Here is a 16,777-nt window from a genome sequence, read left to right on the forward strand (position 1 = left end):
GTGCACGATGTCACTAATGCTTTTGTGGCTGAATACTGCAGGGACTTGCTTCCAATGTTCCAACATCTAATAGAAAGTCTTCCCAGAAGAGTGGAGGCTGTAATAGCAGCAAAGGGGGACCAACTCCATATTAATGCCCATGATTTTGGAATGATGTTCGAAGAGCAGGTGTCCACATACTTTTAGTCATGTATTGTATATGCTTCTGTAAGATAGGCTTTTTAGCGTGAATAGCGATGGATATCAACTGTACCACAGAGATGGAACGTTAGTCACAGAAAATAAAGGTTGTGGCGGGTGTACGAGATCTGACGTCAGAAGATTTAGAGGGTGTGTTGAGTGGTGGAGTCCCGTCCTCCCAGGCCATTGGCCTGAGGTAGGACCAGATAGGTTTAAATAGTGGAATGGGGTGGTGGGTTTTCAATGAATGTAGGATTAGATGGCAGGGCATTTTCTATTTATATTTTCCCTTTCCCTTTATTCCTTGCAAAGTATAAGGGACCCCAGTCTAATTGGTGGCGGTAATGCAACATGTATTGGATTCCAACTGCCATTAAACCTCATTATATCCAAATCTCTGGTTGATTTTACTGCTGGTTTAGACTTTGTCTGGGCAGTGTCTTAACATCCTACAACCTTCTCTGAACTGGGATTTTTCTTCTTCTTAAAACAGGTTTAACAGGATTCCTAGAACCTTTTCTAAGATTCTTTGTGGATACGGGCCCTGGAATCTATCTGGTAAAGAAACCACAATTTCTGAAGACTTTCAACACTTGTGTTTGAAGTGTAGTAGGATTTCATAGAATCTGCAGAGAATTTGCAGCAACCAGTATACCACCCTGCATTCCACTGCTGGATTACCATTGACGCTAAGCAGGGTTGGTCTTGGTTGGTACCTGGATGGGAGGCCAGATGCTTCTTGAAGTTGTGTTGGTGTGTGAGTAGGAGGCACTCTTTCCTCTGATTCCAGGGCAGTTATTGGGGACATTATCCTTTGTGGGGTTCTGTCTTTTGGATGGGACATTAAAAGGGTGTCCTGACTATCTGTGGTCACTTATTGTAAGAGTAGGGGTGTTAAACAAATCAAATGTATTTATATAGCCCTTCTTACATCAGCTGATATCTCAAAGTGCTGTACAGAAACTCAGCCTAAAACGCCAAACAGCAAGCAATGCAGGAAGCATGGGGGCTAGGAAAAACTCCCTAGAAAGGCCAAAACCTAGGAAGAAACCTAACGAGGAACCAGGCTATGAGGGGTGGCCAGTCCTCTTCTGGCTGTGCTGGGTGGAGATTATAACAGAACATAGCCAAGATGTTAAAATGTTCATAAATGACCAGCATGGTCAAATAATAATCACAGTAGTTGTCGAGGGTGCAACAGGTCAGCACCTCAGGTGTAAATGTCAGTTGGCTTTTCATAGCTGATTATTCCGAGTATCTCTACCGCTCCTGCTGTCTCTAGAGAGTTAAAAACAGCAGGTCTGGGACAGGTAGCACGTCCGGTGAACAGGTCAGGATTCCATAGCCACAGGCAGAGCAGTTGAAACTGGAGCAGCAGCACAACCAGGTGGACTGGGGACAGCAAGGAGTCATCATGCCAGGTAGTCCTGAGGCATGGTCCTAGGGCTCAGGTCCTCCACGAGAGATTAAGAAAGAGAGAATTAGAGAGAGCATACTTAAATTCACACAGGACACCAGATAAAACAGGAGAAATACTCCAGATATAACAGACTAACCCTAGCCCCCCGACACATAAACTACTGCAGCATAAATACTGGAGGCTGAGACGGGAGGGGTCAGGAGACACTGTGGCCCCATCCGATGATACCCCCGGACAGGGCCAAACAGGTAGGATATAACCCCACCCACTTTGCCAAAGCAGAGCCCCTACACCACTAGAGGGATATCTTAACCCCAGTGTCTTGGTTAAATTCCCAATCTGACCATCATTGTACATAAATTATGTATTATTATTATTTTAGCTGATTCAATTTCAAAATGCTTTATAGTCAAATATAAAAATGCATCAATTTTATTGCTAGAAATATTTTTTACGAGCACACATTTTGCTGGTAGGTAGGATATGTATGTATCCTCGCCACAGAGGCGCTCATAAATGACTGATTACGTAACTGCCGCATTTCATTACTTAACAACATCCGGTTAGCATCCATAGCTACTTGTTTGCAACTGAAATCCCTGTGCTTGATATTGCATCTATGCTATTTTACTTTTGCCACTGACAGTGTTCAGGTTTGCTAAAAGAAGGTGCTGTTACTTGAAAGGGAAGACAATATAACGACTTCAGCTCAGGTAAGGAAATCGATGTATTTGCTAGTTATGTTAGCAGAGCAAGCTAGCTAACCAGAGCTAGCTGGCTAACGCTGGGAACTTATTTACGTCGATAAGCCTCCCGCGGCGTATGGCTATTTAATAGTGTCAGCGATTGAACTACATGCAAATGTCAGTGAGATAAATAAACTGGCCAATTAACGTTAGCTGGAAGCGACCTCAGTTCTACTAACTATAGGGTGACTAATGTCAAGATGGCGACAAGTGCGGTCGCTACAACCGTGTCCGCCTAATTTAAACTTTAATATCCTTCAAACTTTTTTTTTAGAAGCCATGAAAAAACTGTTTAACTAGGACTATAAAATAATTCCTCCATTAGTCGAAAGAACCTTCTAACATGTCGCAAGAGGAAAATGTAAAGAAGGCTAAGCTAGCCACAAGGATGCTGTGAAGAAATAGAAACGTTAGCTAGTTACTGAACATGATTACTCGACAGACATCCCCTTGGCTCTGACTCATCTGAGGACGACATGCTTACTGATGCGGAAGGGGTTTTGAGTGACTCGGATATCGCAGACCCAAATAAAGCCCTGCCCACAAGATGAAGCGAAATGATATCGCCCTTTATGATCTGCATGCGAACATCATCCAAGGAATTACGCGGTTAAAATCGACGAGAGTGCTGACAACCTGGAGAAGATGGTGAGGGAGAACGCATTATGCGTCTGTGAATGTTGCATTTAGCGAGATTCAAGTTATCAACAAACGGGGTTCCAGAAGAGACCAACGAAAATGTAAAGGTGATATCAGCCTGAATGTGGCACCTGAGCTTTGAAAGAAGTACATGGATAATGCTGTGGATGTTGCCCATCTCCTTGGAGGTCAATAAAACAAATGGTCCCGCTTGGTGATAATCATGTTTGCATCCCGTTTCGCGAGTTTTTTGTTCACAGAGAAGTTCTTACTTTCTATTATTTTATTTGACTTAATTTTATTTTATTTGAAGCTGGTTACTGTTTTCTATTTTGGAAAGACTGCGATGCGGATCTTATTTTTGTACAAGAGACTCATTCATGCTCGGAAGACGATACTTTTTGGAAATGTCAATGACATGGTTAGCGAACGGCTCTCTCTTGATTCAGCGGGGGGTTGGCCATTCTAGCCCACAATTTTAAAGGCAACGTTTTAGTGTCTAAAGCAGATACTAAAGGACAGTGGTTATTGATATTCCTGATAGACAATGTGTAATACACTGAGTGTACAAAACATAAAGAATGACCTTCCCTTTTGCCCTCAGAACGGTCTCAATTCGATGGGCTATGGACTCTACGAGGTGTCAAAAGCACTTCACAGGGATGCTGGCCCGTGTTGACGCCACAGTTGTGTCAACTTGGCTGGATGTCCTTTGGGTGGTGGACCATTCTTGATACACGGGAAACTGTTGAGAATGAAAAATCCAGCAGTTCTTGACACAAACCTGTGTGCCTGGCACCTACTACCACACCCCTTTCAAAAGCACTTAAATATTTTTCACCCTCTGAATGGCACACATAATCCATGAATCCAACGCTGTCCACTCTGTTACAGATTTTGGTTTTGGGAAACATAAAACTGTATGGAGATTAAATGTTTAATCGATGAGAATATTGGCCGAAATCTATCTTGCTCCATCTTCTCCCACTTGCTGCCCACTGGGATTCTTTGCATCACCATATTTGGTTGTGAGTGGAAACTCCAACCGGATGCTTCAGTTATAGAGCAATGAGAGACATTTCACAGGATCTATCTGTGGTATGTCTGTGATAGCTATCTGATGGAGAACATACAGTAAACCTATGTCATCATTGCCATCTCACACCCTTAGTTTCATTGCCAAATGATCAGAACTTGGACTTGCCGAATAGCATGACCTACTGTACGTTTGACAAGTGAATTTTATTCATGGTAGCTACTTCCTCAATAACAAGGTTACTTTCTTGTCTTGAGACAGACCTTTTGGCGCCCTTGACACACTTTAATTAGTAAAGGTGGTGTCTTATAGGCCTAGATTAACCTAACCTAATTGTTACTTTTCAGGAAATGGCCATACTGTGCATGAAATCCAAATTGCAGTTGTGGTTCTGATTAATCAGTGACTCATTCAAGAATTCTGATAGCTTTGTAGCCTATAGGCATATCTCGGATACCAATGCCAAGAATGTGTTCAATAACATGCTCTAACCCACTTAGTCACGCGACTTGGCTTTGATTTAAACTGAAATTCATTGAAAAATAGGTGGCGAATCGCATCTCTGCATGTCTGGCAGACATATCAGTGTGGATGACGGATCACCACCTCAAGCTGAACCTCGGCAAGACGGAGCTGCTCTTCCTCCCGGGGAAGGACTGCCCGTTCCATGATCTCGCCATCACGGTTGACAACTCCATTGTGTCCTCCTCCCAGAGCACTAAGAACCTTGGCGTGATCCTGGACAACACCCTGTCGTTCTCAACTAACATCAAGGCGGTGGCCCGTTCCTGTAGGTTCATGCTCTACAACATCCGCAGAGTACGACCCTGCCTCACACAGGAAGCGGCGCAGGTCCTAATCCAGGCACTTGTCATCTCCCGTCTGGATTACTGCAACTCGCTGTTGGCTGGGCTCCCTGCCTGTGCCATTAAACCCCTACAACTCATCCAGAAGGTACTGAGGCACCTCAGTACCTCCAGGCTCTGATCAGGCCCTACACCCAAACAAGGGCACTGCGTTCATCCACCTCTGGCCTGCTCGCCTCCCTACCACTGAGGAAGTACAGTTCCCGCTCAGCCCAGTCAAAACTGTTCGCTGCTCTGGCCCCCCAATGGTGGAACAAACTCCCTCACGACGCCAGGACAGCGGAGTCAATCACCACCTTCCGGAGACACCTGAAACCCCACCTCTTTAAGGAATACCTAGGATAGGATAAAGTAATCCCTCTCACCCCCCTTAAAAGATTTAGATGCACTACTGTTCCACTGGATGTCATAAGGTGAATGCACCAATTTGTAAGTCGCTCTGGATAAGAGCGTCTGCTAAATGACTTAAATGTAAATGTAAAAATAAGCAGTGAATGTAAAATTACTCCTCTCTCTCCCTCCAGATGTGACGGTGCCATCTTGCTGTGTGCCATGAGTAACAGCCACCCCCTGCGGTCACTGACCTCGGTGTCAGAGATAGACCACCTGCACCTGCTGTCAGAGCACCTGGGCGCTCTGGTGTCTGGCGAGGAGTACAGTGATGTCACCTTTGTTGTCGAGGGGAAGCGCTTCCCTGCCCACCGGGTCATCTTGGCGTCACGGTGCCAATATTTCAGGTAACTAGTAACTAAGGCTGGGACTGTTATTGGTCAGCCAAATTACTGCGGATACCGCAATATGTTTTTAAAGAGTTATTTTTTAAAAGTCTCACATTTTATTTTTTCCTCTGTTCGTGACTGCATGTGCTGCTGCAGGAGAGGGGCGATGCCTAGGCAACCAAAGACTTGTTTGCTACAACATCTGGCATGTTTCAGCTAGGAGCAACAACTTTTCATGTCCATGTTAGTGTAGAGACCATGTTACAGCAGAAACTGACTCAACCACACAAATCACGGCTGTCTGCTTTGTCAGCTGTTATGAGGCTTATTTTGTTTTCATGACGGTCTTCATCCATAATCCTTGGTAACACAGTTATACGGTAATTGTGCCAACCCTACTAGTGACTACAGGTTACTTTAGTCACTGTCTCTGAACCATGAGTTGGCAAGGCTGGGTCGTGTTAATTTAGGGCACGAAGATTAGCGCATTCTAGCCAATTGGTCAAGGTTATCCCTCCCTGTTTGTTTGGTGCCTAAGGAACATGACACTGGTCCTTGTATCATAACCAATGTATCCATTCGAGATTGACCCAACTAGCCTATTTGAATCAGGTGCTGCAGTGCTGGGTTGAAATCCTCCCATAACTCTTCAGGTTGAAGGTGCTCCCAACCCATTTTTTACACAAACCTGACAAGCATCCCTCCATCCCTCCACAGAGCCATGCTCTTTAATGGCATGAAGGAGTCCCAGCCCCAGGCCGAGGTGCCTCTGGAGGACACGCAGGTCGAGGCATTCTCCATGCTCCTGCAGTACCTGTACACGGGCCGGGCAAGCCTGAGTACGGCCCGCGAGGACGTTTTACTGGACTTCCTGGGTCTGGCGCACCGCTACGGCCTCCAGCCACTAGAGGACAGCACCTGTGAGTTTCTGCGCACGGTGCTGCACACGCAGAATGTATGCTTGGTGTACGATGTGGCCAGCCTCTACTGCCTGGGGGGCCTGGCGCAGGCGTGCTGCGCCTACATGGACCGGCAGGCGCCCGAGGTGCTGGCATCAGACTGCTTCCTCACTCTCTCTAAGGTAAGACAGTGGCAAATGTGGAAATACCTAGTAATAAAGTGCTTTATATGGATAAAAGGTAAAACTGTATGAAAGAACTTGAAAAGGTATGATGAGATGGATGGCTGGACAAACGAACAGTTGAAAGAAGTTATGATGACGGTATGGTTGGATGGATGAAAGTATGTTGCATGGATGGATAAAAGTTGACACTATGTTATGGTGGATGGATGAAAGCATATTTTGATGGATTTAGATGAAAAGGGTCCATGTCCTTTCTCTCCCTCTGCAGACTGCTCTTCTGGCTGTGGTGCAGCGGGACTCGTTTGCCGCCACCGAGCGGGAGATCTTCCAGGCACTGTGCCGCTGGTGCCGGCACAACTGTAACAACGAGGTGGCAGCGCAGGAAGTGATGTCGGCAGTGCGCCTGCCACTCATGAGCCTGATGGAGATGCTAAATGTGGTGCGGCCCTCTGGCCTCCTCAGTCCCGACAACTTGCTCGACGCCATTCAGACGCGCTCGGAGAGCCGCGACATGGACCTTAACTACCGAGGCATGCTCAGTGAGTAACTGGTCAACTATCCAGCCATAATAACACTATTAAACGTGGACATCAGTCTTTGCCAAAACTGTGGTGGTGTGTCTACTTGTTGAAATTACACTGAACAAAAATTTAAATGTAACATGTAACAATTTAAAAGATTTTATTGAGTTACAGTTCATATTAGGAAATCAGTCAATTTGAAATAAATTCATTAGGCCCTAATCTATGGATTTCACATGACTGGGAATACAGATATACATCTGTTGGTCACAGATGCCTTTAAAAAAAAGGTAGGGGCGTAGATCAGAACACCAGTTGATATCTGGTGTGACCACCATTTACCTCATGCAGCACGATGCATCTCCTTCCCGTAGAGTTGCTCAGGTGGTTTGGTAGTTGTGGCCTGTGGAATGTTGTCCCACTCCCAATGCAATTGTGTTCGTTGTCTGTAGCTTATGCCTGCCCATGCTAGAACACCACTGCCACCATGGGGCACTTTGTTTACAATGTTGACATCAGCAAACCACTTGCCCACACAACACCATACACGCCATCTGCCCGGTACAGTGGAAACTGGGATTCATCCGTGAAGAGCACACTTCTCCAGTGGCCATCGACAGTGAGCATTTGCCCTTCGGTTGTGCAAACCCACAGTTTCATCAGCTGTCTGGGTGGCTAGTCTCAGATGATCCCACAGGTGAAGAAGCCGAATGTGGTCCTGGGCTGGTGCGGTTACACGTGGTCTGAGGTTGTGAGGCCGGTTGACCGTACGGCCAAATTCTCTACAGTGATGTTGGTGGGGGCTTACGGAAGGGAAATAAACATTCAATTATTTGGCAATGGCTCTGGTGGATATTCCTGCAGTCACCATGCCAGTTTTCATCCTCGCTCAACTTGAGACATCTGTGGTGTTGTGTTGGATGACAAAACTGCACATTTCTAGTGTCCTTTTATTGTCCCCCAGCACAAGGTTTACCTGTAATGATCATGCTGTTTAATCAGCTTCTTGATATACCACACCAGTAAGGTGGATGGTTTATCTTGGCAAAGGAGAAATGTTCACTAACAGGGACATAAACAATTTTGTAGGGGGAAAATATTTGCAAAAAGCTTTTTGTGTGTATAGGAAATGTATGGGATCTGTTATTTCAGCTTATGAAACATGGGACCATGTTCAGTATAGATAGAGCATGATTAGTAAATGTGAAGAGCATTAACTGGGTAGCATTTTTTTGAGCAAATAGTAATGGTAACTGATGGTAACTTCTGTGAGGATCGGGTTATGCTTCCCCTTTCACCTCTTTCTAATGCTTTTGAATACACCACTAGCTGATACCAAAAGTGACCTAAACGGTGCTCCTTGACCCCCCCCACCAGTCCCTGAGGAGAACATTGCCACCATGAAGCACGGTGCCCAGGTGGTGAAGGGCGAGCTGAAGTCTGCGCTGCTGGACGGAGACACGCAGAACTATGACCTGGACCACGGCTTCTCCCGGCACCCCATCGAGGAGGACGGGCGAGCAGGCATCCAAGTCAAGCTGGGCCAACCCTACATTGTCAACCACGTACGCCTGCTGCTGTGGGACCGCGACAGCAGGTAACACCATTGACAAATTGTTGGTGGTGACGGTTTCTTTCTTCTTGTAATTGCACATCTCCATGATATTATTGGGGTTCCTTAGACAAACACTTCAGCCAATTTGAGATCTGATCTTTGCATTGCAACTGCAAAAGAGAATCCCGTAACACCTTTCAAACCTGGGTGAAATTCTTCATTCATGTTAGGCAGTCTGAATGTTCACTTCTGCTTGCATTTTCTTTTTTGAAATAGATTTTGATAGATTCTGTTTCCAAATATTAAGGCATCTGTTGGATTGTGTCAAGAAATTAGTATGACCCTAATCATGGATTTGTGATACTGTACATCACTCTTTCTCTCTATCTAGGTCGTACTCTTACTATGTGGAGGTGTCTATGGATGAGCTGGACTGGGTGCGTGTAGTGGACCACTCCAAGTTTCTCTGTCGTTCCTGGCAGAGTCTATTCTTCACAGCGCGTGTCTGCAGGTAAACTAACACACAGAGACCAAACCGCAAAGCAAAAACTTGCTTCCCCCTCTATTATAAATGAGAATTTTGAAAATCATTGTAAATAAGAATTGGTATTGAAGGGAATTGCCTGGTCAAATTAATGAAGTTGACATTTTTCAATGGGGGTAAAATGACAACTGTGGATGTATTTGGTTAAATATGACGGTCTAGCATAATAATGCACCTATAGACTAGTGTGATATGGTATCTTTACATTCATACAATTCGGCTACTTGTCTCATGAGCTGTTTTGTCTCACAGGTATGTACGCATTGTGGGGACACACAACACCGTGAACAAGGTGTTCCACCTGGTGGCCTTTGAGTGCATGTTCACACAGCGACGATACATTCTGGAGAAAGGACTCCTGGGTAAGGATGTTTTTCTGTCAGTTCTTGGGGATATTTTCATAGCTTTTCTATTAGGGATTGGGTGAAATATGTCCCCACATCAGTTTGCTTTGTTTAGTATGCCAAAACTGAATGTCCATAGAGATACTAAGGGCTGGTTTACTGAACCTATATGGAAACAAAAATATAAACGCAACAGTTCATAAAATAAAATCAGTTGAAATAAATAAATTAGCCCTTAATCTATGGATATCAGTTGACTGGGAATACAGATATGTATATTTTGGATACCAGAAAAAAGGTAGGGGTGTGGATCAGAAAGCCAGTCAATATCTGGTGTGACCACCATGTGCCTCATGCAGCACGACACATCTCCTTCGCATAGAGTTGATCAGGCTGTTGATTGTGGAATGTTGTCTCACTCCTCTTCAATGGCTGTATGACGTTGCTGGATATTGTCAGGATCTGGAACACGCTGTCGTACACGTCGATCCAGAGCATCCCAAACATGCTCAATGGGTGACATGTCTGGTGAGTATGCAGGCCATGGAAGAACTGGGATATTTTCAGCTTCCAGGAATTGTGTATAGATCCTTGCAACATGGGGCCATGCATTATTGTGCTGTAACATGAGGTGATGACGGCTGATGACTGGCACGACAATGGGCCTCAGGATCTCATCACAGTATCTCTGCGAATTCAAATTGCCATCGCTAAAATTAAATTGTGTTCGTTGTCCGTCCGTTGGTTGTCTGTTCACAATGTTGACATCAGCAAACCGATCTCCAACACAACGCCTTACACGCTTTCTGCCATCTGCCTGGTACAGTTGAAACCGGGATTCATCCATGAAGAGCACACTTCTCCAGCGTGCCAGTGGCCATCGAAGGTGAACATTTGCCCTCTGAAGTCAGTCACCACGCCGAACTGCAGTCAGGTCAAGACCCTGGTGAAGAACGACGAGCACGCTGATGAACTTCCCTGACACTGTTTCTGACAATTTGTGAAGAACGTCTTCGGTTGTGCAAACACACATTTTCATTAGCTGTCCGGGTGGCTGTTTTCAGACGATTCCGCAGGTGAAGAAGCCTGATGTGGATGTCCTGGACTGGTGTGGTTACACATGGTCTACTGTTGTGAGGTTGGTTGAACGTACTGCCAAATTCTCTAAAACAACATTGGTGGTGGCGTATGGTAGCAAAATGAACATTCAGTTCTCTGGCAACAGCTTTGGTGGACATTCCTCCAGTCAGCATGCCAATTGCACACTCCCTCAACTTGAGGCATCTGTGTCATTGTGACACAACTGCACATTTTAGTGGCCTTTTATTGTCCCAGCACAAGGTGCACCTGTGTTGATCATGCTGTTTAATCAGCTTCTTGATATGCCACACCAGGTGGATGGATTATCTTGGCAAAGGAGAAATGCTCAATAGCAGGTGTCGTGTCTTTGGCTATGCCGGATTAAGTGATATGACATGCTATTCTATAAAATCCTTTTTCTGTAATAAATGTTACCTGATTGAGCTAGTCATGTAAATGTAATTAACTAGAAAGTCAGGGCACCACGAAATAATATTTATAGACCTGTCTCTCCTGAATAAACTCTTAAAGACCTAGTAATATTTTACATCAATAGCAATCAATATTAATCATCACCTTATTTCAGTCTCATCTGAAAGTTGTAAATTCTTGGTTATCTTCACGAACCCTGGCTAACAAGTTGAATCAGCAATACAAATTTGTTTTAATTATTTATTTACTAAATACCTAACTAATCACACAATTTCATATACACAGAATGAATCTTACCTTGATTACAAATTATTTAATGAAGGTAAACGTCCCTAGCGGACGGAACAGATATGACAGCTGGCTACACAAAGAAAAGGGGGCTGTGTTTGAGTGAAAGAGCGGGAAGACTTGAGGAACAAAGGAAGAAGCCATGCTATCGTAAATACATTATCTTATGCATTCTAAATTACTGCCCATTTGGAAAAGGAAAATGCAAGAACGTTTTACTCTGAGCTGCGCTTCAATAGTTTGGCGGTAGATGGAAGGCCGTGTTGCCCAACAGAGTCCTTTGAAGAGCGTCCCTGGTGGGGAACGGAATACGTTGTAGTGTCGTCGTTGTGTGGTACACGGGATACTCTGTCTGTCCTCTCCTAGCCCACGTTTACAGCGGCCGCTGCTAACTCAACGGCTAGGAGGTATCACTTCTGTAGCGAATAAGAGTTCAAAGTTCATACCATTCGCAACCAAAGCTCACGCTGAGGTTGGCTTCATTCTGTAGTTACTATCTGAATCCTTCTGACATCGGACCGTCGTCCTAATGTACCCGGAACAGGAGGTTACATTTTCGTCAAGGCTTTATATAATGGCGGGAGAAGGGTGTGTTTCATAGTTTATAGCCCATGTCTCTTCACAGGGGTGGGCCACTGATTGAGCAGAGCAGTAACCTTATGAAAACCCAATCTCTCATTTGGAAGCTAAAATTACATTTAATCTTTTCACCAATAATGTTATATTTAAACATTTGAATTGCACAACAATTCCATGAGAATCTGATAACTATAATGTGTAGACTTTCCCAGGTACAGTTTAGGTCGTCCTGTCATCAGTCATAATGTCTCAGATGACAACCGAACTGACATCATATTCATTAAGTACCAATGCATATTTTCAACTGGTTCTATTACTGAAATATGGTTCCTTTCCCTCCACTTGTTTGATGTTCCCAGACTCTCTGTTTAACAAAGGCTATTCAAGAGTCCCTCTGTAGAGTCAAGAGAGAGGGAAGGGAGAAAGGTATTTATGGAGGGGGGGATCATTAACCTTACCCACAGGCCAACGTCATGATCAGGGATGTGAACAAATTTGTGTGAGCTGAGCTTGTGCGAATGAAAGATTTCTGTGATCTTTTATTTCAGCTCATGAAACCATGGGAACAACTCTTTACATGTTGCATTTATATTTTTGTTCTGTATATTTTGACCCTATTCCTGGATTAAAAAGCACAAATACTGAAGCATGTTTCTAGTCAGCACATGTATTCAAAAGGTCTCCGTTGGAGTGCTGATCAAGGATCTGGTCCTCCCTTGTCTATATCTTATTCCTTATGATCTACAAGGCTCAAATAGATTCAATATCACCACTCATACTGTTACTTTGGGAATTTCCAGTACTTGACTTAGTCCCAGTTTTCCAGACCCCAGTTGATTTTCTTGTAAGTAACCTCTTTTGGGCCTTAACAGCCCAATGTGATTAAGCTGCTAGCCAAATCCCTCACTCACCTCTCCCTCAACACCCCCTATTCAAGTCCCCGACCGTAACGTGGCAACCATCGCATGCGGGGCCAGTGTGATCGAGGGTGTGAGCCGGAGCCGCAACGCCCTGCTCAACGGGGACACCTCCAACTACGACTGGGACTCGGGCTACACCTGCCACCAGCTGGGCTCAGGGGCCATCGTCATCCAACTGGCCCAGCCCTACATGTTGGGCTCACTCAGGTAAGGGGGCTGTGCCTGAAATGGCACCCTATATAGTGCACTAATACAGCGCACAACTTTAGCCAGAGTTGATGCCATTGTCATCCAGCTCAGGTTGGGGGAGTGACCGAGACCCTGCCCTCAGCATCAGTCCAATGGTTTGTGTGTGTTTCTGGACAGACTGCTGCTCTGGGACTGTGATAACCGCAGTTACAGTTACTACATCGAGCTGTCCACCAACCAGCAGCAGTGGACCAAGGTGGTGGACCGTACCAAAGTGGCTTGCAGGTGAGAATGTGAATCCCCCTGTTTCAATGTATTCTTCTCTTGTCCCTCTTCTCTGCTGGTCTCTCTGTTATTTGCTTACTGTTTATTTATTTTTTATTTTTGTGGACAACTGTAAATTGTAAGTTTCCACTGTAGGGAAACATGGACAAGGAAAAAGAATGGAGACTTTTTTTTAATAGGGTTGTGAAAATCCCTGTTTTTGTGACAAAAACAAAACCCGAAGCAGACCAAACTATTTGGTCCTTTAAAAACCGGCTTTATGTCAAATGGTATGTGCTGTAGCTTAGACAGTAAACACATGTGACTCAACATAATGTTAGTTTCCAACATTAGAAACTAGACATTTTTAATCTGCTTCATGTTTAAAAATAATCTATGACCTCTTCATGTTTGGTTTCCTTGCCACACTTTTTCTGAGTATCATGATACTTGTCACAAGCCTACTTTTTGGTTGTCAAGGTTTTGGCTGCTCTACAACTACTTAAATGTTGCAGGAGTAGCATTTTATCTAACAATTTTAGATTGGCCGTAAAAAAAGAAAAGACAGCCATTTAAGCTTATGACCATATCGATCAAACTAAAGATCTGTTGGTCAGATCGGGGCTGCAGGTAGCCTAGTGGTTAGAGCGTTGGACTAGTAACCGGAAGGTTGCAAGATCGAATCCCCGTGCTGACAAGGTAAAAATCTGTCGTTCTGCCCCTGAACAAGGCAGTTAACCCACTGTTCCTAGGCCGTCATTGAAATTAAGAATTTGTTCTTAACTGACTTGCCTAGTTAAATAAAAAATAAAATAACTCTAGAATTTAACAAGAAAAGACAACAATGTGTTGACTCACTATATATTTAAGGACTAAGCTTTTGGTTTACATTGATTGAACAACTCTGCTCTAATTTATTGGACACTTTGTCAAATACAATATGATGGAATGCATCCCAAATGGCTTCCTATTTCCAACCGGTCCTGTAAGGAATGGAGAGCAATTAGGGACATAACCATAGAAATATCAACTTTTTATTTATTAATTGGCCCATCCTCCTTTTGAGGACAAAAGTATATCAACATTGTTTGTCTTGGTGTTGAAGGTCTTGGCAGACGCTGGTGTTTGACAAGCACCCCGCCTCCTTTGTGCGCATCGTGGGGACCCACAACACATCCAACGAGGTGGGGAGAGATGAGCAGGCTCGGGAAGTGAGCTGAACCTCGATGAGTCACACACCCCTAATGGTGTCCCAAAGCTGTCACTCTTTCCTTATTTTCTGTCTTCCATCCCTTTTTCCCTCTTCCATTCCTCCCCCTCTTTCTCGCTCACCCTTTCTCCCTTCTACATGCTACCTCATTTTTCATCCATCCAAAGTAACACACCTGCCTTTCTTTCTCGGGTCATTTGAATATGATGTCTGACCACAACCATGTAGAAAAGCATTTTAACAATCTAACATGTGTAAGCAGTTGATGTTGTTCTTCAATAAAACAGATCCCAAAGCAAATCAGGTGAATAAAATGGGTTTATTCAAAGAGAACAAATCTTAGTTATGCTGCAAAGTAGGTAATTCTTCCAAGTCCTCAGCGATTCTCCTCCACAGAACAAAGTGACAGGATATAATTTATAACCCAACCCTAGCCTGTGGTTGACCAATTACAATTTATTGCAATAAAATGGGGCCAATACCAAGTATCCTGTTTCAGTCTCAATGTATAGACTATTTGAACCAATAAGAACTTGCCACATGTGTCCCGGACTGAAATTCCTCCCGTGTCTCTGACCCATTACTCTTCAGTTCCCCATTACAGAAAAACAACTATTTCCATTGATCATTAATTCCCTCTTGACCTTAAGTCCTCTGCGTTGTGTATTTATCTTTGAATATTCTTAGACATGCATAGCTGTAAAAGTAACCAAATGTAAACATACTTTCTAAAATAATGAAAATCACAGCACTTGCACTGTATTTATTATTTGAATCTGTATTATAACCTCTCTCTGTCTCTCAGGTGTTCCACTGCGTCCACTTCGAGTGCCCCGCCCAGCTCGACACAGAGGTCAAAGAGGGCAGCCCGAACTCTAAGTCCCAGCAGCCTCCGCTACAGCCCCAATCACCCTCCCAGTCCCAGCTCCAACTCCCCACCCGGCCTTCCTCTGCCTCCTCGTCCTCACACTCCCACCCCCTCTAAGGGGTTTACCAACCCCAACCTCCCCCTTAGACTCCAGGGGAAAACCACAGACACTACCTTAGGCATCTCAATCCACACAAGCTTCTTTTGTGATGTTACTCAACATAATATGCTGCTCAAATGAAATAAATATATATTTATATGAAATTAAACCCTTGTTGTTGAATGTGATGTTAAGTTGATGTTGTGCCTGCCAAGGGAAAGTTCAACATTTATTTTTACTTTTCAAGAAGCAGCTGATTCTTCATTTTAATGACCAATTTAACCATCCCATCCATATTCACTCCATTTACAGTGCTTTCTCCATGTGTTTGGAGACTAAAGCTACAATTGTTCTTTTAGCTCTCTATTTCAGTGTTTCAGATTTGATGACAAGACAGAATTCAATAACAAGCATGAATTAATAAAGCATTTATGCAATCAAATGTACATTTCATGGAATCAGATTCACAAACTAGGCTAGACTTTAGATCAAATGATGAACCCTAAATGGTAGGTATAGAGATGGAGGTGGTGAGCTTTGGGCCAATCTGGAATGGACCCCTAGACGCTATGCCAAATGCACTTGTGGACATCCGACTAAATTACTTTGATTCGGCAACTCTATGCTTGTGGAGATGTGATAGAAGTTGAACGGTGCAGTAGAGTACCACAGTATGAGTCTTAACCTAGTGGTCAAACAATCAAATTGTTCCAATAGTTTTTCCACCATTAATTCTTCCCATGGGGGATTTTAGAAACACTTAAAATGTGTTTAGTGTAGGCTTATCCTGGGGTGCTGTTTTGATAACCGTTTAAATCTCTAGGAAATTGTGACTTATCAATATATTTGCTTGTATTTACCCCCCCAAAAATGAAATGCTTATCAGTGGCCAATGTGTTCATATTTTCTGAGATGTGAATACCAAGTATGTCTACTTCACCATCCGCCCATTTTTATTGGTAAACTACAAGGTAGTGTGAACATTTCATTTTAACGATCCAATACTTAATATGGTACACTTATCATAATTAGGGTTTAGTCCTTGAGATGGTGGTAATTATCCCCTGGATTTCTAACCCCTTGATGTTCTTGTTGGATCTCATTTTAATATCTAGCATTTCAATGGCCATAATAAATCGATATGGAGACAACAGACAGCCTTGTTTTACTCTTAAATGCTCAATACTTTCTGA

At 43.9% G+C, this 16,777-nt stretch overlaps 1 protein-coding gene and 1 long non-coding RNA gene across 4 annotated transcripts; one reads left to right on the top strand and one right to left on the bottom strand.

The window, feature by feature from the left end:
- Positions 1–1,074: 1,074 nt before the first annotated feature.
- LOC135565585 (uncharacterized) lies at positions 1,075–2,836 on the bottom strand. The gene is made up of 2 exons (XR_010461713.1): positions 2,769–2,836; positions 1,075–1,634 (listed from the first exon to the last, which is right to left on the bottom strand). It is a non-coding gene; the product is annotated as an uncharacterized LOC135565585 (long non-coding RNA).
- LOC115102813 (BTB/POZ domain-containing protein 9-like) lies at positions 2,135–15,753 on the top strand. Of its 3 annotated transcripts, none has more exons than XM_029623122.2 (11): positions 2,135–2,313; positions 5,412–5,624; positions 6,324–6,687; positions 6,959–7,229; positions 8,589–8,808; positions 9,158–9,277; positions 9,563–9,672; positions 12,971–13,160; positions 13,320–13,427; positions 14,512–14,617; positions 15,422–15,753. In XM_029623122.2, exons 2-11 carry the CDS (start codon positions 5,440–5,442, stop codon positions 15,599–15,601), a joined length of 1,854 nt encoding a protein of 617 aa, XP_029478982.1. In that variant the 5' UTR covers positions 2,135–2,313; positions 5,412–5,439; the 3' UTR covers positions 15,602–15,753. The 3 variants fall into 3 exon arrangements, with proteins under 3 accessions (XP_029478982.1, XP_029478986.1, XP_029478985.1); XM_029623126.2 differs by having other exon boundaries at positions 2,136–2,313; positions 14,512–14,590; XM_029623125.2 differs by lacking the exon at positions 2,135–2,313 and adding an exon at positions 2,890–2,994.
- Positions 15,754–16,777: the final 1,024 nt, after the last annotated feature.

This window comes from Oncorhynchus nerka, linkage group LG28 (assembly GCF_034236695.1).
Source record: "Oncorhynchus nerka isolate Pitt River linkage group LG28, Oner_Uvic_2.0, whole genome shotgun sequence".
Taxonomy (NCBI): Eukaryota; Metazoa; Chordata; class Actinopteri; order Salmoniformes; family Salmonidae; genus Oncorhynchus; species Oncorhynchus nerka.

Excerpts from the sequence above, each read along its gene's own strand:
- LOC115102813 (XM_029623122.2), top strand. The coding sequence starts at position 5,440 with ATGAGTAACAGCCACCCCCTGCGGTCACTGACCTCGGTGTCAGAGATA. Across the intron at positions 7,230-8,588 it reads TAACTACCGAGGCATGCTCA|TCCCTGAGGAGAACATTGCC; the intron begins GTGAGTAACTGG and ends CCCCCCCACCAG. Across the intron at positions 13,161-13,319 it reads TACATGTTGGGCTCACTCAG|ACTGCTGCTCTGGGACTGTG; the intron begins GTAAGGGGGCTG and ends GTTTCTGGACAG.